Source organism: Tenrec ecaudatus, chromosome 10 (assembly GCF_050624435.1).
Source record: "Tenrec ecaudatus isolate mTenEca1 chromosome 10, mTenEca1.hap1, whole genome shotgun sequence".
NCBI classification, from domain to species: domain Eukaryota; kingdom Metazoa; phylum Chordata; class Mammalia; order Afrosoricida; family Tenrecidae; genus Tenrec; species Tenrec ecaudatus.
In genome coordinates, this window is record NC_134539.1 from 134,260,044 (window position 1) to 134,286,560 (window position 26,517).

A 26,517-nucleotide genomic window follows, 5' to 3' on the forward strand; every position below is an offset into this window, starting at 1 on the left:
GTTGAACTACTTTACTCTCAGCCGCTTTTATTTCGTGAAATGTTTTGGAGAATGGGGCGGGGGAGGGGCGTTCTATGGTACACAGAGTGTGCTAGAAAATAAGCCATTTCTCTGTACTGTTATTATGTGACCACCTCTTGTCTTTGACAGTGTGGCTGGTATTGGGGGCCCATGAACTGGGAAGATGCAGAGATGAAGTTGAAAGGGAAGCCAGATGGTTCTTTCCTGGTACGAGATAGCTCTGATCCTCGCTATATCCTGAGCCTCAGTTTCCGGTCACAGGGTATCACCCACCACACTAGAATGGAGCACTACAGAGGTAAGAGGTGCTGGGAAGCCCTTCTCCACCCCCCTCCCAATCCAACCCAACGCTGTGGCTGGATTTCCACTCACCGTGGCTCTTTAGGGCTGAGGAGGAGAACTGCCCCCATAGGATTTCCTAGGCTATCGATCTTTACAGAAGGGGATTGCTTCCTCTCCTGGCCATGAACTCACAGGTGGGGTTGAGTTCACTTACTGACCTCTTGGTTTGCAGCTGAGTGCTCTAGCCGGGCTTCTCAGAGCACCCCAGGGGCTGTGAAAAGCCTGAGGAGGAATGTTGGGGCTGCTGAGCAGCAGATCCACAGTTTTCTATGGGATAGTCTATCTTTGAGATACTTTCACATGTTCGAAAGGGGTGGCACGTAGTTTGTAAGTCAGTGACTCTTCCACTCTCTGCAGAGAATGTGAATAGCTATCCTCACTCTGCAAGTGTCTCACAAGGGGTCAGTTTAGATTTTGTTGCCAAATAACTAAAAAAAGACAGAAGTTTCCAGAATTGTGAGTAAGGAATTACGAGTCTGTGTAACAGAGCCCTAGGTGCCACGTACAGGCAAAGTGTGATTTCTCGTTCTCAGATGTTTGCAGGTTGGTTAGGCCCTGGGTGGGTACCCCAGCATCAGATAGGGGCCTCTACCACGGTATTTTTTCCCTTTATGTTTTTATATGCTTTAATTATATGAATACGTCCAATACACATTTATAGAATAGAAAGTCAAAGTACCTTTACAAGCCCACTAATTACATTCCTTTACCTGGACGTGGCTGCTTGCTGTTGAGCAGTTGAAATGTGTTTATCTTTGTAGGTGATTTTTCTTTCGTGTGTGTGTGTGTGTGTGTGTGTGTGTGTGTGTGTGTTTACAAAGGGTCGTATGTAATTGGCTCAGTGTCTGGGAGAACTTTCCTTTGAAAGCTCATTTAAACACATCTTACTCTTTTCCGTGACTACAAAATAACATTATGCATATGCTGTTACTTAACTCTTGTGTTGCCAACCAACATTTAGCTTTCTCTCTAGTGTTTCTCTGTTACAAATAACATTACAATAAATGTCCTCGTTTATGCCCTCAGTGGACCTCGCTGACACCCAGGGTCTGGAGGGCAGCAGGATCATTGCCTGGGTCAGGCGTCCTCTTTTGGGGTCGAAGGACCCTTTCACAGGGGTCGCCTGAATTTTAATACCAGCAAAATGACAGTTGTGAAGTAGTAGTGAAAATAACTATATCATTGGGATTCACCACCACATGAGGAGCTGTATTACAGGGCTGCAACATTAGGATGGTTGAGAACCACTGCCCTAGAGTTTTAATTATATTTGATATAGATGATTCAGAAGACGACACTGTGGGCTTGGAGTTGACCGAAAACCTTGGGGGTGATGTGATGAGGTCAATGTGTTTTGCTTGTGGGAAGGACATGAATTTGGAGGGGCCAAAGGCGTTATGTTAGGGACCAAATTGTATTCCCCCCACATGTGTTGTAAATCCTAACCTCTGCCTCTAGTTACAGTCCTGTTTGGGAATGTGTTTTCTTGGTTATGTTAACGAGGCAGGATTACTGTAGGGCACTTTGGAGATGTAAAAGAGATTAAACATGCAAGCAAAAGAAGTGAGAATTGGGGTAGAGACTTGCTAAAACAAAACAAAACAAGACGGAAAAACCAAATTCTCTGCCATCCAGGCAATTCTGACTCATATCAACTCTAGAGGACAAAGTAGAAGTCCTTTGGGCGTCCGAGGCAGGAACGCTCTGTGGGAGCAGAGAGTCTCATTTTGCTCCCACAGAACCAGCTGGTGAGTTCGAACTGCTGACTTTGTGGTCAGCAGGCCCATACATAATCCACGCTGCCAAATCATGTATAGAAAGAGATTCATGGAGTTTTGATTCTGTGACACCTCAGGTCCATGCCAATCAATATGGTGGTGTTAATTTCCTCCTTTGGTCCACTCTGCACTTATTGGGACCTTGAAAATTTCTGAGATCAGTTTGTTTTATTTAAAGTCTGCTGCCCTGCCTGGTGGAACTTCCTCCTTTATGGTCAGATGATGCTTAGCATTCCAGCCACGTCTAGAAGCTGTTTGGCTGAATACAACTCCCTCGATTGACTTTGTTTTGAAGGAGTTGATTTGACTGGGACCAGAAACTTTTCATAGTCATTGGTCGTAGGGCTGGGTAGTTTGCCAAAGCACCTGCATATATTAGAGTTTGTTTGTTTTTAAGGGTACCAGGGGCTCATCCCTTGCCACCCCACACACTCTTCCTACGTCTGTCCAGTGCGAAGTGAGCTATAGGAGACGCTGCATGGCACGGAAGAGCCACTCCTGGTCTCCTTAGGTGTCGTCCCTTTTCTCAGTCACATGCCGCTAGATTTCTTTGCATTTAACTCATCCTGTGAGGCCGGAAGTAGTCATTGAAGTCAACAAAGCTTTGTCCGTAGTTTCCTCTGCCTCACCTCTTCCACAGAGAAATAGATGAAGGGAAAAGTCCAGGAGCTAATTAAATAACTCTGGGGTGGATTGCTGCCTTTTGTCTTGTTCTAAAGTCAAAACTTCAAGACCAAGCATTTTAAGGGGTAAAGTTTTGTTTGTTTGTTTGTTTGTTTGTTTTTCAAAGAGGTGAAGTATTTTGATAAACCTGTTGTTACAGTGGGAAGTGAGTGGGCATGGGAAGGATGAATCGCAACTTGACCACTAGGTTGGTGGTAGGTGAGATGCCAGGAATGGAAGCTCTTTCCAATGACCTCCAGTTACTTCTTGTTCAAAGGAGCTTTTCTTTCTCGAATAATGGCATTCTTAATGGAGGCCTGGTGGGCTTCATCTCAGCGACCCTGTGAGAGTGATGGAGAGGTTGCTTCTCTTGAGCAGTTAGTCCCCCTTCGTAGCATCTCTTTTGTGGTGGTTCTTTTGGATCTTGTGTGTATTAAGGCTTTTTTCTTGTTTTCTTTAGTTTTAAGTCATATGGATTGGGAGCCTAAAGTTTGGGCTAAACTCTTCATAATATGTCAGATTTTAGAAGCTAAGGAAGGAAACACAGACTCAGATTTTGATTGAGAAACTTTTATAGCCTTAAACATTTTTATTTTGAACAATTGGTTGTGGTTTGGGTGCAAGTTCAGAATGGCAAGTTAGTTTGCCATTCTACAGTTTGTGACACGAATTGCGATCTCAGGGTCAGGTAGCAGCAGTCTTTCTCCTTCCTCCCGGCTTCTTCTTTCCATTGGCCCACCTTTCCTGCCCCGCCTGCCTGCTTCTGAACTTTCCTCTTGGGTAACTGCTGCCCTTTGGTGTGTGTGGCTGATTGTTCGCAGAGGCACGTTCCTCACAGGGGTGAGTGCTCACGTTGGGGGCCTTCTGGTTGGCTGCAAGTTCATCTCCAAGAGTGCATTTGAAGGGTGTCGAAGGGTCTTCATACTTTGACTAGGAAACAGAGTCTGAATTAAGGATTAGTAGTTAAACTTGGTGTGCTTTTGATAACTTTTTCTGACTTGAATTTATATTTTCCTTGTTTAATAAAAAATGTGTCTGGCCTTATTTATATCTTATTAAAGATGATACTTTTCCAGTGGTCCGAAGCAGAGACCTACAGCAGCCAAGCAGACAGGACCCAAGGCCAAGAGGACAAAAAAAAAAAAAAGATGATACTTTTCTCCTCATTAATGGGGGAAGTTGCTTTGCTTCAGGGACCTTTGACTTAGCTGATGCATAAACCTCCCTCCCAAAGTGAGAATCCATGTTAAAATGTTCAAACTGGCCTTGCAGACTCTTTGAGACTGGATTTTACATTTTACTTGTTAATTTTCCAATGCAGGGACCTTCAGCCTGTGGTGTCATCCCAAGTTTGAAGACCGTTGTCAGTCGGTGGTAGAGTTCATTAAGAGGGCCATCATGCACTCCAAGAACGGGAAGTTTCTCTATTTCTTGAGATCCAGGGTTCCAGGTAAGGCTGCAGTTGTACCTTCTATTGGCATGGTCTGAAAACGTCCCCCGTCTGCCCTTTGACAAAGGGAAAAAACCCCACGTTACTTTGGAAGCCCCATGCCCTGCCTCTTAGAGGACCTGCTCTGCCTAGGCTCCTGCAGTCAATCCCATGTCTGTACATCTAGCCTTCAACATACTGACTAGAAGTCTGCCGTACCTGCCCACATGTGTGACGACACTGACCCCCCCACCCTGCCCCTGACGCCTAGTATCCGTGTGAGCATTTGACATTCAGAGGTGTCTTTTGGCCCCTTATCCTAGCATCTTGTTCCTTACATGGGAACAAGAGTGGTGAGTGCCCAGAGGTCAATTTTGCAGGGACAGGCAAAGTAAGAGATTCCTTTAGTGATGTGGTAATGATTGTACACTTCTTCTTGATATGATTGAACGATTGAATTGTATGATATGTAAATTATGTGTGGAATAAAAGTGTTGGGGGAAAAAATCCCCAAAACAAAAAGAGATTCCTTTAAGAACAAGAAAAGTAGAAGGGGTTGGACGAGCAGTGATGAGATCAAGGAGGCTGAGTTCAGTCGCAGCCTGGTAGGAAGCATGTGCTGTGGTGTGATGCATGTCACACTGAATCCCCGGTCAAGGAAAGGCTACGTTCTGTTGTAATGGCTGCACCTTGTCATCCAGCCAGTGTTGATTACCAAGCCTTCTCTCTATCCAAGCACATGGGCAGCCTTTCTGCCCGCTAAAGTTAAACTGTTTGTGAAAAAAATTCCATTATCTTGTAATTCCATTTTCCCACAAACGTTTTGAAGCCCTCTTCTAACTTCAGATCTACTGGAGGGAGAGACGAGCTCATTTGGGAGGACCTGCGTTTAGAATGCTGGAAAAGTAGATTACGGACTGGCAGACTGAAGAGAGGACTGTGTAAGACACAAAAGAACAGAACGTAACGTGAAGACTTTATGCTTTCCCATTAAACCCCATGAAATTTCTTAAACAGGGTGCCAAGAAACTGCTCTAAAAAGTAGAAGTCGCAGGGTTGCCTGAGGCAGAACATCAGTAACGGGATTGAGTCAGGTTACAGGAATGGTTTTTTATAATCTTGGTGATTTAAATAAGGCATGACAGGGTGTGAACTGTATTAATTCTCACTTCATTGACTATTTGCTCAGTGCTGTCAACACAGTTGGGTCTCATACAATTGACTTGGTTAAAGAGGAAACTTAGAATTCATCCTGACAGGAATTTCCTCTGCTTAGCAAGTTTGTAAAAGTATATATATACACCCACATTGGAGGTAATCTCTGTTACTGAATATCAGAGAGCTCAGAGCCTAGAAGAGGAGGCAAAGGCAGGCTCGCATGTTAAACACAAGGCCTAGTGGTGATGACCACCTCCACTCTCACTGCCATCAAAGCCAATCCTAATGGACAGCGATCCTGTAAGATGCATGTAACTGCCCAAGGGTGTCCGAGACTGTATACCTCCTGATGGGAGCCTCTTGTTTCTTCCCTGGAGCAGTTGGTGGTTTTGAACTACTGACCTTATAGTTAGCAGCCCAACTTTTAACCCACTACACCCACCAGGGAAGTTAGCTACCAGATTGGCTTATTAAAAAATAATAGTAATCAAAATACTGCTTTCTGTTTCCCCCTTATTAGTAAGGAAACTCAGGCTGAAGGCCAGAAGTTAAATTATTTACTCTAAAGGTCACTTTAGCTCATGCTGAAGCCAGACCCAATGGACTCCAAATCTCGTGTTTCAGTCACCACCTCTCTGGGGACAATTGTTAGGAGCTGTTGAATCGGTTGTGACTCATAGCAACCCAGGTACAATGGAAGAGAACATAGGCCTGGCCCTGCCCCATCCTCACTGTCTTCCCTCTTTTGAGCCCATTGTTGCAGCCATTGTTGTCAGTCTATCTCTTCCTCTTTTGGTGCTGATTCTGCACCTTACCAACCAAAGATGGTATTCTCTAAGGGCTGGTACTTCCTGATAACATGTCCAAAGTACACAAGACAGTTTCGTCTTTGGAGTATTTTGGTTGTAAAGAGCATTTTGGCCGTACTTCTTCCAAGCTAGCTTTATTTGTTCTGCTGGCAGGCCGTGGCATGTGTACTCACTGATCTTCACCGATACCGTAAATCACATGGGTAAAGAAAGCAGCAGTCAAATTGGAAATTTTATTTGCTGGGACTTGTGAAGACTTCATAAAGATGCATTTGAATTATGGTGTTGGCAAAGCATTTGGAATATATGATAGACGGCTAGCAGAGTGAACAATCTGTCTTGAAAGAAGTACAGCCACAATACACTGCCTAGACGTGGGGATGGCAGCATCTCAGCTCACCTAATTTGCACATGTTACCAGCAGGGACCGGTTCTGGTAGAAGTACATCATGCTTGGTAAAGCAGTCAGTGAAAAAGAGGAAGACAGACCCTCCACAAGACGGCGTGACTAGGTGCCCGCTACAATGGGCCCAAGCGTAGCAATGACTGAGAAATGTCCACAGAGCTCGCTGTGCGTTGGAGTTGACTCGATGACACCTGACGGCAGCACATAAAGCAGCATTGTGTTTATTAATTAGAAGATGAAAATGATGGAGTTACGATTGGAGTTAAGTTGAGGCGGCAGAGCAGAGGTAGTATTGGCCCTTGGGCCATAAGTGACCTATCTTTGAAGGGTGGGGACAAAGAGCAAAGTCATTTTTCAGTTTCATCGTTGTTTGCTGCCCTCCTTTGCTTATCATGGAGCTCTGGTGGTGGTGTGGTTACATGTTGGCTGCTAACCACGAGGTCTGCAGTTCGAAACACCCGCTCTTCCCAGGGGGTAGAGACGGGGCTTTCTACTCTGTACAATTCTTCTTGATAGGATTTAATTATTGAATTGTACGACGTGGATGAAGTGCCAATGAAACGGTTTTGTTTTTTTTAAAAAGGGTGACGGCCTCAGAAACCCACAGGGCAGTTCTACCCTGTCCTGCTGGATCGCTGAGTTGGCACTGGCTTGACAGCAGTGAGTTTGGTGGTGGCTTTTTTTTTTTTTAAACGATGATCTAGAACATTTGTAGTTGAAACCCACCTGTTGGGACTGTGGAAAAACAGACTGCTATACTTTTGTACAGATTACAGCCGGGGAAACTCGAGGGAGCCCACCCATGAGGTTCCGGGAGGCAAGGCAACTCGAAGGCAGTAACAGGGTTAGGTTATGCAGCACCTAACACGGGCTCAGCCCTGCCTGTCTCCACACTGCTCTGCCTTCTCAGCACATCACCAGTGTTTGGTTAAAGAAACATAGGCTTGAAGTACCATCCACCTAAGAATTCATAAATAATATTTTGTACAGCCCTCTTTATTTTGGAGGAAATCTTGGTGTCTTATGATCTTTAGATATTTTAGTATATCTGAAAGATAATGATTTTTAAAAATGAACTTTTGTGTAAAATACTTTAGATTTACAGAAAAGTTTTGAGGGTAGGACAGTGAATTCCCATACACCATAACTCAGTTTCCCCCATTACCAGCATCCTAAGATGTTGATACATGAGTATTAACTAAAATCTGTGCCTTATTCCCACTTCCTTCTTAGCTACTGCCTCCCTCCTGTTCCAGGAGGCCATCTGGGGGAGGCCACATTACAGTGAGTCACCATGTCTCCTTTAGACACCTCTTGACTCGGACACTTAAGTAATAACTTTTAAAAAATGTATTCACATTATCATTTCACACGTAACAAAATTAACAGTAATTCCTCAATATCACCAAATAGCTGGTCTTTATTCACATTTTCAATCGTCTCATGAATATTCTAATTTTTATTTTCAGATAATTTTAGACTTACAGAAAATTGCAAAATTGCAGTTTCTGTATTCTTTCCCCAAGCTTTCCTGGTGTCATCCTCTTATATTACCATGGTGAAATGATTAAACTAAGAAAGTTACCTTGATACATTACCTATTAACCAGGCTAAGGTGACCAAAAGCAGGACAGTTCCGATTTTTAACAATTTTTCCCGTGTCCCGCGGCATTTTAAAAAGTCCTGATTTTGGGAAATAATGCAGGACAAGCTAGGGTAGACGGTTTTTGGCTGCCATGTGGCTATTTCGCCAGGATATGAGTTTTATCAATGGTGTCCCGCTGGTGTCCTGCTTTACCAATGTTAAAATCTGGTCACCTTATCCAATCCCGACTTGGATTTTTCTCATTTTCCACTTAAGTCCTCTTTTACTCCAGGTTCTATTCCAGGGCTCACATTTCTATCCTCATCACTGCTCTGTACTTTTGTTTTTCCCAGTCGGTGACAGTTGCTTAGTCTTTACAGATCTTTTGTTATAGTGACATTTTTGAAGAATATTAATCATCTATTTTGTAGAATGTTCTTCAATTGGTGTTTGTTGGATTATTTTTCTTGGAATTAGATTGAGCTCTGCCTGAACTTGCGTGTCCTTCCTCAGAAAATCTGTTCAGTTTTTGGTTTCCTGGGGCCACTCTGAAAAAGACATCCCATCTCTGTAGCTCACTGTGCTAGTGTGGGTAGACTAGAGAAACAAATCCAGGGAGGTTTATAGGTATATAGGAAAGAGTTTTATATAAAGAGTTATTGTACGTTAAGAAAACATCCCAGCCAAGTCCAGATCAAGTCCATAAGTCCAATATTAGCCCATATGTCCAGTACTAGTCCATAAATTCCTCTTCAGACTCAACGCAGCACATACAATGACACCGAGTGCAGGAAGATCACAGGCCAGTGGGTGGACAGTCTTGTGGATCCAGTGGTGGTAGAAGCATCTCAGCACCGGGTGGGTCTCCACGTGGCTCCTCCAGCTCCCAGGGCTCTGGCTGCATCAGTGTAGCTCCATCAGGCTTCATTGTCAGGAATGTCTCCCAGGGAGTGTGAGTGTATGTCCTGCCTCCAACGAGCTATTGATCTCCTTAGCGCCACCAGGTGAGGTCATCAACCTGCAACCTGATTGACAGGCAAAACTCCACCCCTTCACTCTCAAGTCTTCTATTGACACCAGATTGTGCAACTACCACACTCAGCCATTATAATCCTTTCGGGAAGTCCTTAAAATCTGACTTCAGGCCCTCAAGCTGCAGTTTTATCCTTTCTCCTTTTGGGAAAGATCCTTATGTAGAAAGGATGGCAGAGGAAATGTTGAAGGAGGTCAAGGGCCGGGTTGCGCAAGTGGGAATGACTGTGATGCTTGTTCCACACCCTCCCTGCTACCGCTCCCCTCAAACAAACACGTCACATGTCCTTATGTCTTAGGGTAACAGCAGCAGTTCTCTCACTTCCAAAGAAAAAGGGCTCATACAAGCCTTAACTCTGGGCCATTCTGACACCCCCCCCCCTCAGCACGCCCCACGGCTCTGCTGCAGTCACTTTTTTTTCCCCTCAATAGTTGTAAGAACTCACAAACCACACTTATACAGTGAAGTGGTTTAGTAGGGAAATAACGGGTACAACCCAGCATTGGGATCAGGATCATGAAGCATGCAGGCAAAATCTGGAAGACTCTCCCCCAAAGTGCAGTCTCTGCAGGAGAGCCTTCTCTTCTGAGCCTGCCCCCGGTCAGCCATGCCTACCTCCACGTCTGTCAGTTCTTTCTCTGGACAGGCCGCTTCTTGGCCAAGCATTCCCCACTCAGCTAGGCAGGCTTCTATCTTTATGCCATCAGCCTTGTCCCTGCGGACTGAGCCAGCCCATAGCCAGTGACGGAGCGTTGCTCAGCTCGCTTAGCTACATGCCTAGCATCAGGCTTCCCGCCTCCTGTCGCTGCTGACTCTGCTGCAGGGCCAGCTCTGGACAGTCACGGTCTTCATGGGTACAGCTCACCCCCTTTCTCTGCTTCTCTCCCTCTTGCCTTTATAGTCTACTGACCAGTTCCTGCAAGGTGTGTAAAATCGACCAGCCACAGGCCAGGGTGCAACCTAGGGCCACAGAACACATGTCAGACTCGGGAGTTGTATATCACTTACCCAAGAAATGGTAGTCAACAAAAGTAACAAACCCTCTGGAGTAGAAAGCCAGGACAAAGGTTTTAGGTGGAAATTTTCTCAAACTATTTTTCCCAAGAATCAAGCAAAAGGCCACATAAACTTCTTTCCCCAAAGCACGTTAGTGCGTTCGTTACTGTACCGGGTACGTGATGCTAGTGACTTTTTGCTACTGATCTTAACATGGGTGATCTTGATCTGTGGGCGTATTTTTAAAAATCATTCTATTGGGGGCTCTTACAGCTCTTACAACAATCCATACATCAATTGTATCATATGTTGCCATCATTTTCAAAATATTTTCTTTCTACTTGAGCCCTTAGTATCAGCTCCTCTTTTTTCCTTCCTACCCTTGTCAAATCTTGATACATTAAAATTTGTTATTTTCATATCTTATGCCATCCACTGTCTCCCTTCACCCATGTTTCTGTTGTTCGTCCCTCTGCGGGGAGTGGGGGTGGGGGGAGTGTATTGTAGGTGATCATTGTGATCAGTTCCCCCTTTTCCCCCTCACCTTCCCCCTACCAGCATGGTATTACTACTCCCACTACTGTTCCTGAGGGATTTATCTGTCCTGGATTCCATGTCCGAGAGCCCTTATCTGTACCAGTGTACATGCTCTGGTCGAGCCAGATTTGTAAGGTAGAACTGGGATCATGATAGTGGGGGGAGGGAGCACTAAAGAACTAGAGGAAAGTTGTGTGTTTTCTCAGTGCAGTTGGTATCTTAACATACAAAATGATTTTTTTAATTTTAATAAATCGTTTTATTGGGACCTTCTACAGCTCTTATAAACAATCCATACATCATTTGTATTGAGCACATTTATACATGTGTTGCCATCATTTCCAAAATATTTTCTTTTTACTTGAGCTTGATATCAGCTCTCCGCACCCCCTCCCGTGAACCCTTAATTTATAAATTGTTTTTATTTTCATATTTTATACCATCTGCTGTCTCCCTTCATCCATGTTCCTGTTGTTTGTCCCCCTGGAGGTGGGGGTGGGGTTGTATGTTGATCATTGCGATCAATTCCTTCTTTCTACCCTTTTTCTGCTGACCTTCCCCCAACCCTCCTGGTATCGCTACTCTCATTCTTGGTCATAAGGGGATTATCTGTCCTGGATTCTGCATGTCGAGAGCTCTTACCTGTACCAGTGTACGTGCTCTGGTCTAGCCAGATTTGTAAGATAAGAACTGAGTCATGTTAGTGGGGGTGGGGTGGGGGAACAAAGCATTAAAGAACTAGGAAAATGTGTGTTTAGTAGGTGAAGTTAGTGTCTTAACAAAGACTTTTTTTTTAGGATAAAAAATCTATTATGGAGCTGGTTAAGGTATCTTAGCCTCTTTAAATTATAGATGCTTCCTTCCATCTCTTTTGTTTTTCCCTCTTAAGCGCTTGATTCCTTTCCTCCAGTTTCCAGTTTTCCAGTTTCAAGTTAGTGGATGGGTTCTGTGCCATCCAGTGTCTCTATGTGAATAATTATTAATATTAATGGAAATATAAAATGAACTCGATTAAACATGTTTGATAGGCTTCATTCACTCCATTGTAGTTATTATTTCTGACCAGTGAAAGCCTCTTCCTATAGGTGTATATTTTCAATTTTTAGAATATAGTCGCTTTTTTTAGATTTGCATACAATTTACACTTTTTTAATAAATCATTTTATCAGGGGCTCATATATAACAATCCATACATCCATTATATCAAGTGGACATGTATAATTGTTGGCTTCAACAATTTTTAAATATGATCTTTTTCAACCCTTTGATATCAGCTCTCTCCTACCCCTTCCCCACCCTGACACCCCCATGAACCCTTAGTATATTATGTATTATTGTTATTTATACATCTTTTACACCACCCATTCTATCCCTTCACCTACTCTCCTGGTATTTGTCCCCCTTGAGGGGTGTTACTCTACCATCATTGCCTTCCGGGCCCCTTCCCCCACTTTCTCCTCTCCTTCCCCTGTCGTCCTGGAATTGTTGCTCCCATTACCCTTTCGGAGGGGGTCTGTCTATCCTGAGTTCCGCATATTGAAAGCTCTCGCCTGTGCGGCTGTATGTACACAGGTTTAGCGGGGTCTGCGAGGTAGGACTGAGATGGCAACAGTGGGGGGCGGAAGGATTAAAGAACTGGAGGGGTGCTGTGTGTTTCGTCGGTGTTAAAAGTCCCCCTGGGTCTATTTTCTCCTCCGTGTGGCCCTTCTGCACGGGACTGCCCTGTTATCTGCGGATGGGCTCTGGGTCTCTCCTTTGACCCCTCTCCATCACCTCACCTCAATGAGATTATTTATTTTTGAACTTCTGGTGCCTGATCCCGTCAACACCTCATGATCACACACGCTGGTGTGCTTCTTCCATGTGGGCTTTGTTGATTCCGTGAGGCGGCTGCTTGTTTGCTTCAAGCTTTTAAGACCCCAGATGCTATATGTTTTGATAATTGGGCACCATTTCCTTTCTTCACATTTGCTTATGCACCCAGTTTGTCTTGAGCAACTGTGTCAGGGAGGTGGGCATCTCCCAGTGCCACATTATTAGAACAAAGTGTTCGTATGTTGAGGGGAAACTTATATTTACACTTTTAAAGTATGTAGTTCATTGGTGTTTAATTTCTTTAATTCACAGGCTGTTAGTATACTCAGCGTTATACAGTGGTCACATTTTATCTTAGAACGTTTCATCATTCCAAAGTGAACCCCCATCATTTGCAGTCATTATTGTTGTTATTATTTTAAAATCATTTTATTGAAGGCTCTTATCCCAATCCATTTCTCCATTTTCCCATCCTCATAGCCCCTGGCAACCACTAATCTACTTTCTCTATGGATTTGTTTATTCTAGACATTTTATGTAAGTGGAATAGTATATGTGTCTTTGTTTCTTTTAAGTAGCATGTTTGCAAGCTTCATCACTAATGTAGCATGTATCAGTATGTCATCTGTTTTTAGGACTAAATAATACTTCACTCCGTAGATATATGTCATATTTTAGTCATCTATCAGTCAATGAGCATTTGTTCCCCCACCCTCCATTCGAGCTGCTATGCCTATTCATGTACAAGTGTTTGTGTGAACATAGGAGTTTCAAAAGGTTTGTGGAAAAATTCCGTTGTCTTTTTTTTTTCCATTTTCCATGAACTTTTTGACGGCCCCCGCATGTTTTCAGTTCCCCTGGGTATCCACTCAGAAATAGGATTATTGAGTCATACGGTAACTGGTGTTTGAGTTTTTTGAGGAACTGACAAGCTGTTCAGAGTGACCGAGCATTTTCCATCCCCACCAAGAGTGCATGACGTGTCCTTTTGTTTTTCACGTCCTTGTCAACACTTGTCACCCTCCTTTTGATTCTGGTATGATTCAGTATCTCATTGTGGATCTAGTTTGGATTGCAGATAAATGATTTAGAAATATTTTCTCTTTTTTTTCCTTTTAAAAATCATTTTATTGGGGCTCATACAACTCTTATCACAATCCATCCTTCCATCCAGTGTGTCAAGCACATTTGTACATTTGTTGTCATCATCCTTTCAAAACATTTTTTTTCTACTTGAGCCCTTGGAATCAGCTGCTCATTTTTTCTCCCTCCCTCCCTCATGAACCCTTGATAATTTATAAATTATTATTTTGTCATGTCTTATACTGTCCAACATCTCCCTTCACCCACTTTTCTGTTGTCCGTCCCCCAGGGAGGAGGTTATATGTAGATCCTTGTGATCAGTTCCCCTTTCAAGCCCCACCCTCCTGGTGGTATCGCTACTCTCATTGTTAGTTGTGAGGGGTTATCCATTCTGCATTCCCTGTGTTTCCAGTTCCTATCTGTACCAGTGAACATCCTCTGGTCTAGCCAGATTTATAAGGTAGAATTGGTATCATGATAGTGTGTGTGTGGGGGGAGCATTCAAGAACTGGAGGAAAGTTGTATGTTTCATTGTTGCTAAACTGCACTCTGACTGGCTTGTCTTCTCCCCGTGACCCTTCTGTAAGGGGATGTCCAGTTGCCTACAGATGGGCTTTGGTTTTCCACTCCACACTCCCCCGCATCATTCACTATGGTATGATTTTTTGTTCTTTGATGCCTGATACCTGTTCCCATCGACACCTTGTGATCACACAGGCTGGTGTGCTTCTTCCACATGGACTTTGTTGGTTCTCAGCTAGATGACCGCTTTTTTACCTTCAATCCTTTCAGACCCCAGACGCTATATCTTTTGATAGCTGGGGCTTCATCAGCTTTCTTCTCCACATTTGCTTATGTACCCGCTTTGTCTTTGGGGATTGAGTCAGGAAGGTGAGCATCATGGAATGCTAGCTTAATAGAACAAAGTGTTCTTGCATTGAGTAGAGGCCCAATGTCCATCTACTACCTTAATACTAAACCTATAAAGATATGCACATAGATTTATTTCCCCATTGTCATATATAAGTATATTTACATATGTACATGCTGTATTTAGACCTCTATAAATGCTCTATGCTTCCTAGTTCTTTCCTCTATTTCCTTTGACTTTCCTCTTGTCCCACTATCATGCTCAGCCTTCATTTGGGTTTCAGTAATTCCTCTCTGTTACATTGCCCTTGGTCACGCCCTACCTGGTCTCCTACCCCCTTCTCCCCATAGATTTGGGATCACTTGTTCCCTTGTCCATGAGTTTTTTAACACCCACTTCCTATCCCCCGCCTCTTCGTCTCCCATGTCACCCCAGAACCACCAGTCCTGTTGTTTTCTCCTCCAGATTGTTTATCCTGCTTATCTTACCTAGATAGACCTGCAGAGATAATAAAGTGCACAAAAAAACAAGACAGAGTAAAACATAGCAACAAAAGAAAACAGCAACAAAAAGCCCATGACCAAAAAAAAAAAAAAAGCCTATAAATAGTTCAAGGTCTGTTTGTTGACCTTTAGGAGTGCTTTCTGGTAGAATCTGATGGGATACCAGGCCCTGTCCCCAAAGTCTACTTTTGGTATTCCCTCGGGACTTCCTTGCTCTGTTCCCCTTGCTGTTTTGTTGCACGCCTTTGGTGTTTTGCCTTGGTGTGGTGGGTTCAGATTGGGCATGGTTCCCACACTGTGTCTCCAGTATTGTCCTCTGTAGGGCTATGGGTCAGTGAGGGATGTTGTGTCTCGTAGTGGGACTGGCCATGTGGTCCTCTCTGTGCGTTGGCTGCTCTGAGCAGGGATATTGTCCTCAAGGTTTGGTGGGCCAGCATGTGCTCCACTCTCTCGTCCTCCCCCTTCATCTTCGCCCATGTGCTCTGATCAGAAATGTCTCTCTCCCTGAGCTGTAGCTTCAGTGCTGTCTTCTGAAGTAAATTCTTCTGGGGGGAGAAATATTTTCTCTAGTGGGTTGGCTTTTACATTTTAAAACTCAAAATTCTGATAAAGCTCTAGTTAACTATTTTTGTCACTTGTCCAGAAGGTTTTGCTTATCCCAGAGTCACAGAAATTAGCTTTGTATTTTCTTCTAAGAGAGTTTGCCATTGCATTGCCTGTGATCCATTTTGAGTTGACATTTGTGCGTGGGGTGAGGGAGGTGTCCCACTGCCAATAGAAGACTGCCTTTCCTCACTGAATTGTTGATTATTAGTTTTAATGTGTTTCTTTTTAAATTGTGAAAATAGCACCTATGTGGCTAGAAGATCAAACCGCACACAGAGGTCTGGAAAGAAAAGTGAATCTTCTATCCTCCCCTTGCTTGCACTTCCCAGAAATGTGTATTGCCAATGATTTGATATATTGTATAGTTTTTCTTTTTTTTTTTTATATCTTTTTATTGGGGCTCATAAGGCTCTTATCACAATCTGTATATACATCAATTGAGCACTCGTCACTCTCATAATTCACCTTCCACTTGGGTTCCTGGAATCAGCTTGGTTTCCCTTTTTTTCCCCCCATCCCCCTCCCTCCCCGATCCCACCCCTGGTCCCTTGATAGTTTATAAATAATTATTATATCTTATCTTACACTCCCCGGCGTCTCCCCTCACCCGCCTCCCCCTTCCCAATCTCCCAGAGAGGAGGTTACACATAGATCTCCGAGATCGGTTCTCCCTTTCTACACGCCCTTCCCTCGTGGTGTCGCCACTCCCACCGCTGGTGCTGAAGGGTTCGTCTGTCCTAGATTCCCTGTGCCTCCAGATCCCCACTGCACCGCTGTACATCCTCTGGTACAACCAGGTCCGCAAGGCAAGGTAGGATTGGGGACATGATGATTGGGAGGGGAGGAAGCGTTCAGGAACTAGAGGAAGGTTTTGAGTTTCATTGTTGTTACACTGAACCCTGAGTGGCCCATCTCCTTGTCACTACCCCTCTGGAAGGGGTGTTCAGCTCTCTACAGGTGGGCATTGGGTCCCCATCATGCACTCCCCCTCTTTCACGGTGATGTGATTCTCACCACCACCCCCCCTTTGATGTTGGAGACCTGGTCTCCTCTGTCCTTCATGGTCACCTTTGTTGGTGTGCTGCTTCCGTGTGGGCTCGGTTGCTTCTGGGCTAGATGGCCGCTTGTTTGCTTTCAAGCCTTTAAGTCCCCAGACGCTATATCTCTCAGTAGCCGGGCACCATCCGCCTTCTTCACCACACTTGCTTATGCACACTTTCGTCTTCAGCCATTATGTGAGGAAGGTGATCACACAATGATTGTTTTTGTTCCTTTGTATCTGCTACATGGTCCATTCAATACCTTGTGTTCGCTTAGGCCGTGTGCTTCTTCTCTGTGGGCTTTGTTGCTTCTGAGCTAGATGGCCGCTTATTTGCCTTCAAGCCTTTAAGACCCCAGACGCTATATCTTTTTTTGATAGCCGGGCACCATCAGCTTTCTTCACCACATTTGCTTACACACACGGCTGTCTTCAGTGATCATGTCGGGAAGATGGGTATCCTGCAATGGCTGCTTAGCAGGGCGAGGTGCTATTGTATTGGGGGATGTATAGTTTTTCTTTAACTTGCAAATTAAAGAATGAAGTTGGGTACTAAGAAGCAATACTTCACGGTTAGCTGAAAACTGCAGTGACCTTCATCCTAAATTCATTTTTCCTTCTTGAAGGGGAGGGGCTGCATCATTGGAGCTCCCCAGATCATTCCCTTTGAAATCAGAACACGCATGTCTTGGTGTGAAGTGGATGTGATACCTGGCCTGATTCTGCTCTAAGGAAGCAATTGAGCTGTAGCAGAAAAGAGTGGGTGCTCGTACTTAGCAGACACCTCTCACCCCATCCTTGGTTGGGGGAAAAGAAAAATAGAGAAGTGGCTGGAGCTGGAACTTGTGCTGCTGAGAACCTGTGGCATGAGGACCAGGGGACATTGCTGATCATGGAACTTTGATCTCACCCTACCCTTTCACCTGTCCTGCTGTCTTGTCTTGCAGGAGCTCGGGTGGTTTAATGTTTACGTGTTGACTGATAATCACAAGGTCAGCAGTTTGAAACCACCATCAGCTCTTTGAGAGAAAGATAAGGCTTTCTAGTTCCATAAAGACATTTGGCAAAAATACAGGGTTGGGGGGGGCTAGTTCTACTTTGTCATATAAGGTCACGATGATTTGGTCTTGACTCAATGACAGTCTCTTGTCTTAGGTTTCTTTCCATTTCTGCCTTTTCTGTTTGCATGTTGTGCATACACAAGCTGCGGTAGTTTTGCATGTATGGGAGCAAGCAGTAAAGGATCAGGTCGACACCGGGAACTATCGGAGAATTCTCAGGTTTCTAGCTACTATTTGTGAACCTCAGGGCTAAAAGTAACAATTAAATAGGCAAGTATAGATGGCCTTTAAAATTCAAGTAGGCAAACAGTCAGATAATTGTATGCTGCTCATTATCCTGATCTTTTTAACCACAAGTCCTATAGCACTGTGTCTTTGGGAATAAATAATTAGATACATAAATTAGCTTTATCTCCAAAAACATCATCTTCAATTGAGCAATATTACAACCAACCCCCCAAAGCTTTCTGTTGCTATAGTTTAATTTACTAAAGAATATTTTACAACCTATAAAGGAAGGAGTAAATTCAAAGTGCTATTTGAGCCAAAATAATTTTTGAAACCATTTGAGTTTAATTATATTCAAGAGAGAAATCTGTACCTGAAATCTGCCTCCCTTTTTTAATAGTGTGTGAATTGAGAAAGAACTACAGGGGGTGGGGGAGGGCTGCTTTAGACTTGAAGGGAGTGAATCTGGGGTGGGAGGTCGGTGGGACAGGACTTGGCAGGGCTGGTCATGCATCAGGGTGCTGGGGCTTGCCCGGCCCATTCCCTGAGACATTCCACACTAGGCTGTGAGGCCCTCTGCAGCCACCAGGGAGTCTGCCTCAGACAGGGCCAGCATTGCTGGCAGGCCAGCTTTATGTATTTGTAAAGTTTTATGAATATGTAACGCACATCTCAGAGTTCAGTCATTGAAGATACTAAGATGAGTTGTGTGATTATAACCTTTGACATTTTCTCCTTTCTTATGCTCGTTATTGTTAGCGTCCCATCCCCTCACTTCCCCTGCTATAACGGCAATAAACTATCGCTAGATTTTCCTGTCCTGGATGGCATGTAGAGGCAAAAACTAAATAAATAAATAAAGCATAGAAAAACCTCAGTTGAAAAGAGAACGATATAATAACAACTAGAATAAATGTTAAATTAGTCAAAAGGAAGAATAAATGACGACTTGTTAAATTTCCCTAACCACATCTACATTAGTCTACTTTCCAGTGCGCTCTGGCTGATAGCGAGACTGTTCACATCCTCGGTCCATTGCCAGAGGAGGGCCACTGGAGGCTTACTCTGGGGGGGGCCTGCAAATGGATTTGGGGCTTTCACTGTCATCTATAGCCTTCTGCACACTGGGGGCTCTGAAGTTAAGCTTTCGTACCATTCCCTCCCCCAGTCTTGGATGTTATCTTATAACCCTTGGATCACACAGGAGGGTGTGTTTCTAATGTGTGGACTCAGCTGTTACCTCACTTAGCAGGCTCTGTGTTCTGAGACAAGACTGAGACCCAGACACTATTCTTTCTATTACCAGGCACTCTCTAATTTCTTCACCTCACTTTGCCATAGCACCCATATCTTCAGTGATCTTTTTAAGAGGGGACTGACGTTTTCCTGACTCTGTGCCTGTAGCAAAACCATCATTCCTCAGGTTATTTGTATGTGGAATGAGGCTAATTAATCATATCTATCTCAAAGTATAGTTTTAAAAATTTGAGGTAGGCCTACTTGTTTAGTAGCCAACCACCTCTGCCCACCCCCTACCCCCCTCTCAAAAAAAATCAAGCTTACTGCCATGGAGTCAGTTCTGACTCACAGCGACCCTACAGGACACGGGGAAAGTGCCTTGTGGGCTTGTCTTTGTGGTTAGCGGCCAACAGCGCATACCCCCACCGTCGGAGTCCCTTCTTGGGGAACAGTGCACAATATACATTTCAACTTTCTGTGTTTATAGGGAAGAAGTTCGTTTTGGTGACCACGATAGGTTTTTGAGGTGATCTGCAGTTTTTATTTTTCCCTTCTCAGACCTTAAAATTAAATGGTTTGAAGTTAAACTCTAGTGATAGAAAATATTCCAACAAGTTTTATTGACAGAATTTCTTTGTTTAAAAGTAGCTTTTATTGTGGTAAAATTAAATACACAACTACCTACACAAAACGTACCACTTTTGAATGTATGATCAGTGACATTGAGAGCAGTCAGAGGGTGTGTACTTGACACCATTTTATTTCCAAATCTCCGTCAGGCACACAAACTCTTAACCACCCCCACCCGCACAGATGTTCCCGTGACACCTCTCCTCCGGCTCCTCGTAAATTCCAGTTTTCTGTCTCTCTGAATTTGTCTTTTCTGGAAGCTGCATGGAAGTGGAATGGTGAAATACTTGCCCTCTTGTTTCTGACTGATTTCACTTAGTATGATGACTTCAGGAGTCAACCATGTCGTTCATGTAGCAGGACTTGTCCACTCATCCACTGATGGGCATCTGTCCCCCACCCCTGGAGTTGGTAGGAACAATGCAGTGACTCAGGAGGGATTAACAGAAGCACTGAACATATTAGCCCATTTAACTGGGATGTCTCATGAAACTGACCCTCCGCTTCCAGACCAAGGAACAAAATCCCTTGAGGTTTTTGGATGTACTTTAAGTAGTCTCATTGTCATTGTCATAAATAAATCTATCACAGTTTTTGCCAATTCGCCTTACTTTTTATTTTTTTTGCCTTACTTTTTTTCAATTGAACTTATTTTGTAAGTATGTACCGTATTGATGGCAATTACAGTAATTGGCTGTTCCATCCTACCCCTAATCAGTGTGATTTTCCCACTGCCGTTAGCTCTCCTCCATTCTTCCCTCCTCGCACGCCTGTTGTGTTTGTTGTTAGGCCTGTCTAGTGGGTTCCAATGCACAGCTGCCCCATGTACTACAGCACCTAGTCTGGTGGCCTCCTAATTAATTGTTTCTGTGTTTGGGACTCTTGTCATAGCCACTGTGTAGAGGAAGACGCCCTGCGGATCTGCCTCTTTGTTGATCCTTTACTAACTATGATGTCCTTCTCCAGGGCCTGACAGCATGTCCAAAGTATATAAAAATGAAATCTCATCATCATCAATTTTTTTCTTTTTAAATCATTTTATTGGGGGCTCTTACAGCTCTTATCACAATCCATCCATCGTGTCAAGCACATTTGTCCATTTGTTGCCATCATCATTCTCAAAACATTTGCTTTCTACTTGAGCCCTTGGTATCATCTCATTTTCCCCTCCCTCCCTCATGAACCCTTGATACTTTTTAAATTATTATTTTTTCATGTCTTATACTGACTGATGTCTCCCTTCACCTACTGTCCGTCCCCCTGGGAGGGGGTTATATGTAGATCCTTATGATTGGTTCTCCCTTTCTCCCCCTCACCATCTCCTTCCTCTTCTGGTATTGCTACTCTCATGATTGGTCCTGAGGGGTTTATCTGTCCTGCATTCCCTGTGTTTCCAACTCTTACCTGTGCCAGTGTACATCCTCTGGTCTAGCCGGATTTTTAAGGTAGAATTGGAGTCATGCTGGTGGGGGGGGGGCATTAAAGAACTAGAGAAAAGTTGTATGCTTGATCGATGATCGATTTTAAAGCACACTGGAAGCTGTGCTTCCTAGATAGACTTACTCATTCTTCTGGTAGCCCATGACCCAACCCACAGTCTTTGCCAAGAGCACTGTCCAAATGCATCCTTTCTTCTCTGCTCTTGAGCTTTCACGTGCATGTGAGACAGTTGAAAATACCACGGCTTTCAGACACACCTTGGTCCTTGAAGAGCGAGACATCTTTGCTCCTTTGTAACAATTTGGCATTGTAACACCTCTTTGATTCCTTGACTGTTGATAGATCATGGGCATTGATTGTGGAGCCACGGTAAATCCTTGCTAACTTTAATCTCTTTTTAATTATCATTTATCATTGGTCCAATTGTGAGGATAAAAAATGTTGAAATATAATCCATAGAGAAAGCTATATATTTTTTGTACTTCATAAGCTTGAAATCCTCTTTCCTTTCTGCAAGACAAGGTTGTGTGATCTGTTTCTCACAGACTATCAAGGAGCCTTCCTCCAGTTCTGATGTCATGGTTCTTTGTATGGTCCAGGTCCTCTGGAATGTGTATGCGGCCAGAGTACAACTCATGCACACCTAGTGAAGGGAGCCCTGCACCTGATAACCATGAACAAGGTGCACCATTCCAAGTGAGGTCGTGCAGTGCTTGCCCTTGGGACTGCTTTCTCTCACTCAGTAGAGCATCTTTAATCACCACGCATGTTGTAGCATGTATCAAGACTTTGCGGCTTCTGCTGCCTGAGTAGTGTTTTATTCTATGTCTGTACCACGTTTTATTATCCCTTTATCTGTTGATGAGCATTTAAATTGTTTCCATCTTTTGATTATTGTGAATAATGTTCCTATGGACCTTGGTGTATAAATCTCTGAGTCTGCTTTCAAGTCTTTTGTGTACATACCTGAAAGGAGAATTGCTGGGTCATATGCTAGTTTTAATTTGTTTTATGGGGCTCTTTTTTTTCCTGGATCTAAAATCTTGGATGTAGGTGAAGGGGTAGGAGGTGGCTGTCCAAAAAGGCACATTTGGTGTTTAGTCACGTCCAGAGGAGTGTGTGCTCAGTCACTGATGGTCCACACTGCCGGGAAGGCTTGAGGGAGAAACAAGGCCCTAAGTCTTTCAGTACACTGAGGAAGCACTGGAAGCGCTCCCTAGCACATACCAAAACATTCAGACGACAGCTGGTCAACTGACTGTGCCCACTGCAAAGAAAGGTAACCCAACAGAGTGTGGAACTGTCTGGCCCCAAATCACTAATACTAGGTAAACTTTACGTGAGCCTGATTGAAACAATGGTTGCAGTAGTACATCTGCCAGAAACCCAAGCCGATGCAGCAGAGGACGTGGCACGAAGGTTCTCATTGAGTCTTGGCTGAAACCCGAGAATTCCAGAAAGATATTAATTTTGTGTTTTATTGAAATTGCAAAGGAATTCGTGGGGATCATGAACTATGGAATACATTGAGAAGCATTCCAGAACACTTGGTTGTGCTCAAGTGGAATTTATTGATGGATCCAGAGGCGGTCTTTTGAGCAGAACAAGGGAATCTTGTATGGTTTTAAATCAGGAAAGGTGTGTGTCAGGGTTGTGTCCTTTTGCCATACTTACCCTGTCTGCTGAGCAAGTAGATTCCATGAAGAAGAATGTGGCACTGGGAGTGGAGGAAGGCTCCTTAACGGCCTTGTCACGTGATGCCGACACACCCTTGCTTGTTAGAGGCAAGGAGAATTGGAAGCACTTGCGGATGAAGATTGAGGTCCACAGCTTCAGTCTGGATCACAAGTATTCAACATTAAGAGAGCAGAATTCTCACAACTGGACCATTGGTAACCTTGTGATAAAACGGAGAAAGGATTGATCTCCCCTCGCTTGGAGCCAGTCATTGCTCACAGAAGCAGCAGTCAGGAAATCAAAAACCATATTACACTGGGGGGATCTGTTGCACAAGACTTTTTTTAGGTGTCACTTAGACCCCCTTCTGTGCATTTGACCCAAGCCAGGGCTGTTCCCTCGCCTCCTAGGCATGTGATGGTTGGATGCTGAATACAGAGGGCTGGGGAAGACTGGCTTCGTTGGCACTGTGGTGCAGGTGCGGGGTGTTGAATGTCCCATGAACAGTGCAGCCAGCATGCTCCTTGAGAGTTGAAGATGGCAAGACTTGGCCTCCCATGCTGTGGACATGTTATCAGGAGAGTCCAGCCCTGGGGACAGGATGCCATGCTTAGTAAAGTGAAGGGTACTGAAGAACGAGGACAACCCTCTTTGAGATGGATTGACAGTGTGGGTGCAGCAGTGGGTCCAAACAGAACACGTGTGAAGATGGCTCAGGACGGGGGGATGGCCCCTTCTAGTGTACATAGGGTCGCCGAGGTGGAACCCATTGCCGTCCCCGGGAAGCCTTGTTCTGTCAGGAAGGAAGTGACACGAGCCAGGCTTGTACCCTTGGGTCCCAGCTGTTGCCTTCTCTTCACCAGCTTCTCAGTTGGCATTTGGTGGGCCCCTCTGGACAGCCTTTCCTGGCGTCAGTTGAGGATACTGATGCATTCCCCATTCCCAACAGGATGCTTTTGATTCTTGTCCTTCCCTGAGAGCCTGGGATTGGCCACTTGCCTTCAAGAGGTCCCCAGCTTGATGCAGTTCATTGGGATGTTCTCAGGACAGTGACACTCAGCTGTTGACCGTGGTGGTAGGGAGGCCCTTGGCAGGGCAGCCTAGCTTGCACTGAGTGTGGAATTCTGCACATGGAGACCCGCTCATTGTAGAGGGGGCTTGTGCACAGCACATGGGTGAATATAAAGGAGCCCATCCCTCCTTCCTGGAGTCTCTTCCTACGGAAGTCGGAGTTAGCTGCATTGTTTCCTCTGAATGTTTTTCTTCATTTCATTCTTGAAGGTCTGCCGCCAACTCCAGTCCAGCTGCTCTATCCAGTGTCCCGATTCAGCAATGTCAAGTCCCTCCAGCACCTTTGCAGATTCCGAATCCGACAGCTGGTCCGGATCGATCACATCCCAGATCTCCCACTGCCTAAGTACAATGGGTCATTAGGGTGACAAGGGAAGGGGGCGGGGTGTGGGTTATTACAGATGCACGTGAGGCTTACCAGACAGTTGCACAGGCAGGCGTGAAATATTCACAGACAGCATCTTTTCTCTTCTCCTGTGTCTTAGCACCTAACCAGAACTGTCACCTTGCAGCCAGAAGGGAGGAAGGTGTTAGTGTTGGCATCCCTTCCCTTTATGGAGAGTGGCCTGGAAGTGAGAGGGAAGAGTGAGCGCTAGGAAGTCAGTGAAAGGAAGAAACAGTGGGATTTGACTAGGGCACCGTGTCATAGCTGGAGGGCCTAAAGAAGGCCAGGCTGAACAAAGGAAGCGAGGTGTGTCTTTTATGACCCGTACAATTAACAGTGTGTCCGTTTTCCCTGCCAGACCTCTGATCTCGTATATCCGAAAGTTCTACTACTATGATCCTCAGGAAGAGGTGTACCTGTCTCTAAAGGAGGCGCAGCTCATTTCCAAACAGAAACAAGAAGTGGAACCCTCCACGTAGCGAGGGGCCCCTGATGGTCACCACCAAGGGTATGTATGCCCATTCTGCCAAGTGCAGTCTCTTTCTTTCTGTCTGTGACCCTGCACTGTGTTCTCCCTCCACACGTGTGCCACCTGACGAGCAGTCTGACCGCACGCATGAAGCTCCTCGCAGGGCACGTGGGTCTGTGGATGGTGCAGTACAGCCCCTGACTTAGCGCCAAACCCTGGCAGCTTGAACACACTGAGAGGTGAAAGAAAGGCATGGCGACCAGCTTCCAACGTGCCCAGCCCCGTCACCTAGGGAGCAGTCCTCCTGAGCACACCTGGGCTTGCCAGGATGACAGCTAGTAGAAGCACCCACAGAATGTTTACCAGGAATATGCAGGCTAATGGTCGCTGGGGGCTGCGGGGGAGGGAAGCATGCAGAGGACACGCACGTCCCTCGGCTCACCTTCACTCTGGCTGGCGCCTGACACCGCACACGTGATAAGCAGAGCAGGACTGCACAGTGGAAGACGGTGGCTGTCATTGCACACTGGTGAGAGAGCGCCACACGCCCCGCCGCACGACTAGGAACGCTGCATGTGCATTTGGGACGAGAAGCATTTGCTCTTCTGTTTAAATAAGGGGCTGCTTTTGGGCCGCTGAAAGTAGACTGGTCCAGGGAATAAAAGGATTAACTAAGGAACTCCTTTATCTCTGAAGCTACTCTCCCATCCCTCTGCTGACTGACTTAATTTTCCCATAAAATAGCTTGGAATAGTGGTTTGTGCACGAGTTCTAACTAGCCTCTTCAATAGCATGGCATTAAGGGTCACACAGGGGGCGGGCGGGGGGGGGGCGCCTAGAGGTGAGCCAGATGGTTAGGTGGTTCTGGCAGTAGGGGCTGCCGCCCGGACCCCACAGGCTACTGCTTACCCACCAGTGTGCCCGACTCCCATTTTGACCGGAGGGCCTTTAAGTTCTGAATATTTCTTCTTTACTTGTAACCTTTCTTCCCCACTCCCAACCCTGGTGCAAAACTAACAAATGGTGGGAGGCTTGGGTGGCTTGAGAAGGACAGGAGGGCCTCAGTCTCCTGCCTGTTCATGTCTTCTCGGCCATGCTAATGGCCCACGTGTGCGCCTCTGTGGGACTCCCCCCTCCCTGTGGAACTCAGGCTGCTGGGGACTGGTCAGTGAAGCCATGGCCCCTCCGGGAGACTGCAGAGCTTGGAAGGACTGGGGCTGGATGCACCAGCTCCCGTCAAAGCTGCCGTTGTATGCAGATTGCGTACCCTCGGCAGTGATTCCTGAACCTCAGTGCTGTGAGGATTTCAGTCCAGGAGAGCCTTCCTGCTTGTTGACTTCACAGTTGAGATTAGGTGGGAAGGTCAGGGAAGGGAGGTCTGCTTGCCCTCGAAGTGTCCTCAGGCTCCCTCCACACCTGCTGCTTTAGGAGCTGCGGTAGAAGAGCCCCAGGTTTCCCTCCACCTGGAGGGGAGGGCATTTTAACAGAGGCCCCCCAGAGTGAAGGGAGCGCCTCGCTTTCTTGCTCGTTAAGCAGGTGTCTGTTAAGTACTCAGTGAGCATTGGTCGTAGAGTACGGAGCAGGCAAGGCTGCTGCTCCTGTAGGGAGTGGCATGACGAAGTGATTGGGATCATTTTGGTGTG

The 26,517-nt window shown here is 45.2% G+C and overlaps 1 protein-coding gene across 2 annotated transcripts in view; it reads left to right on the top strand.

Moving 5' to 3' along the window:
• Positions 1-26,517, top strand: part of SOCS7 (suppressor of cytokine signaling 7) — a 42,624-nt gene that overhangs the window by 11,936 nt on the left and 4,171 nt on the right. For both annotated transcript variants that reach the window (XM_075561718.1, XM_075561719.1), the window contains 4 exons: positions 151-319; positions 4,126-4,254; positions 24,231-24,366; positions 24,764-24,913. In XM_075561718.1, the coding sequence (XP_075417833.1) occupies positions 151-319; positions 4,126-4,254; positions 24,231-24,366; positions 24,764-24,884 (555 nt within the window). In that variant the 3' untranslated portion in view covers positions 24,885-24,913. The remainder of the gene's footprint in view (positions 1-150; positions 320-4,125; positions 4,255-24,230; positions 24,367-24,763; positions 24,914-26,517) is intronic.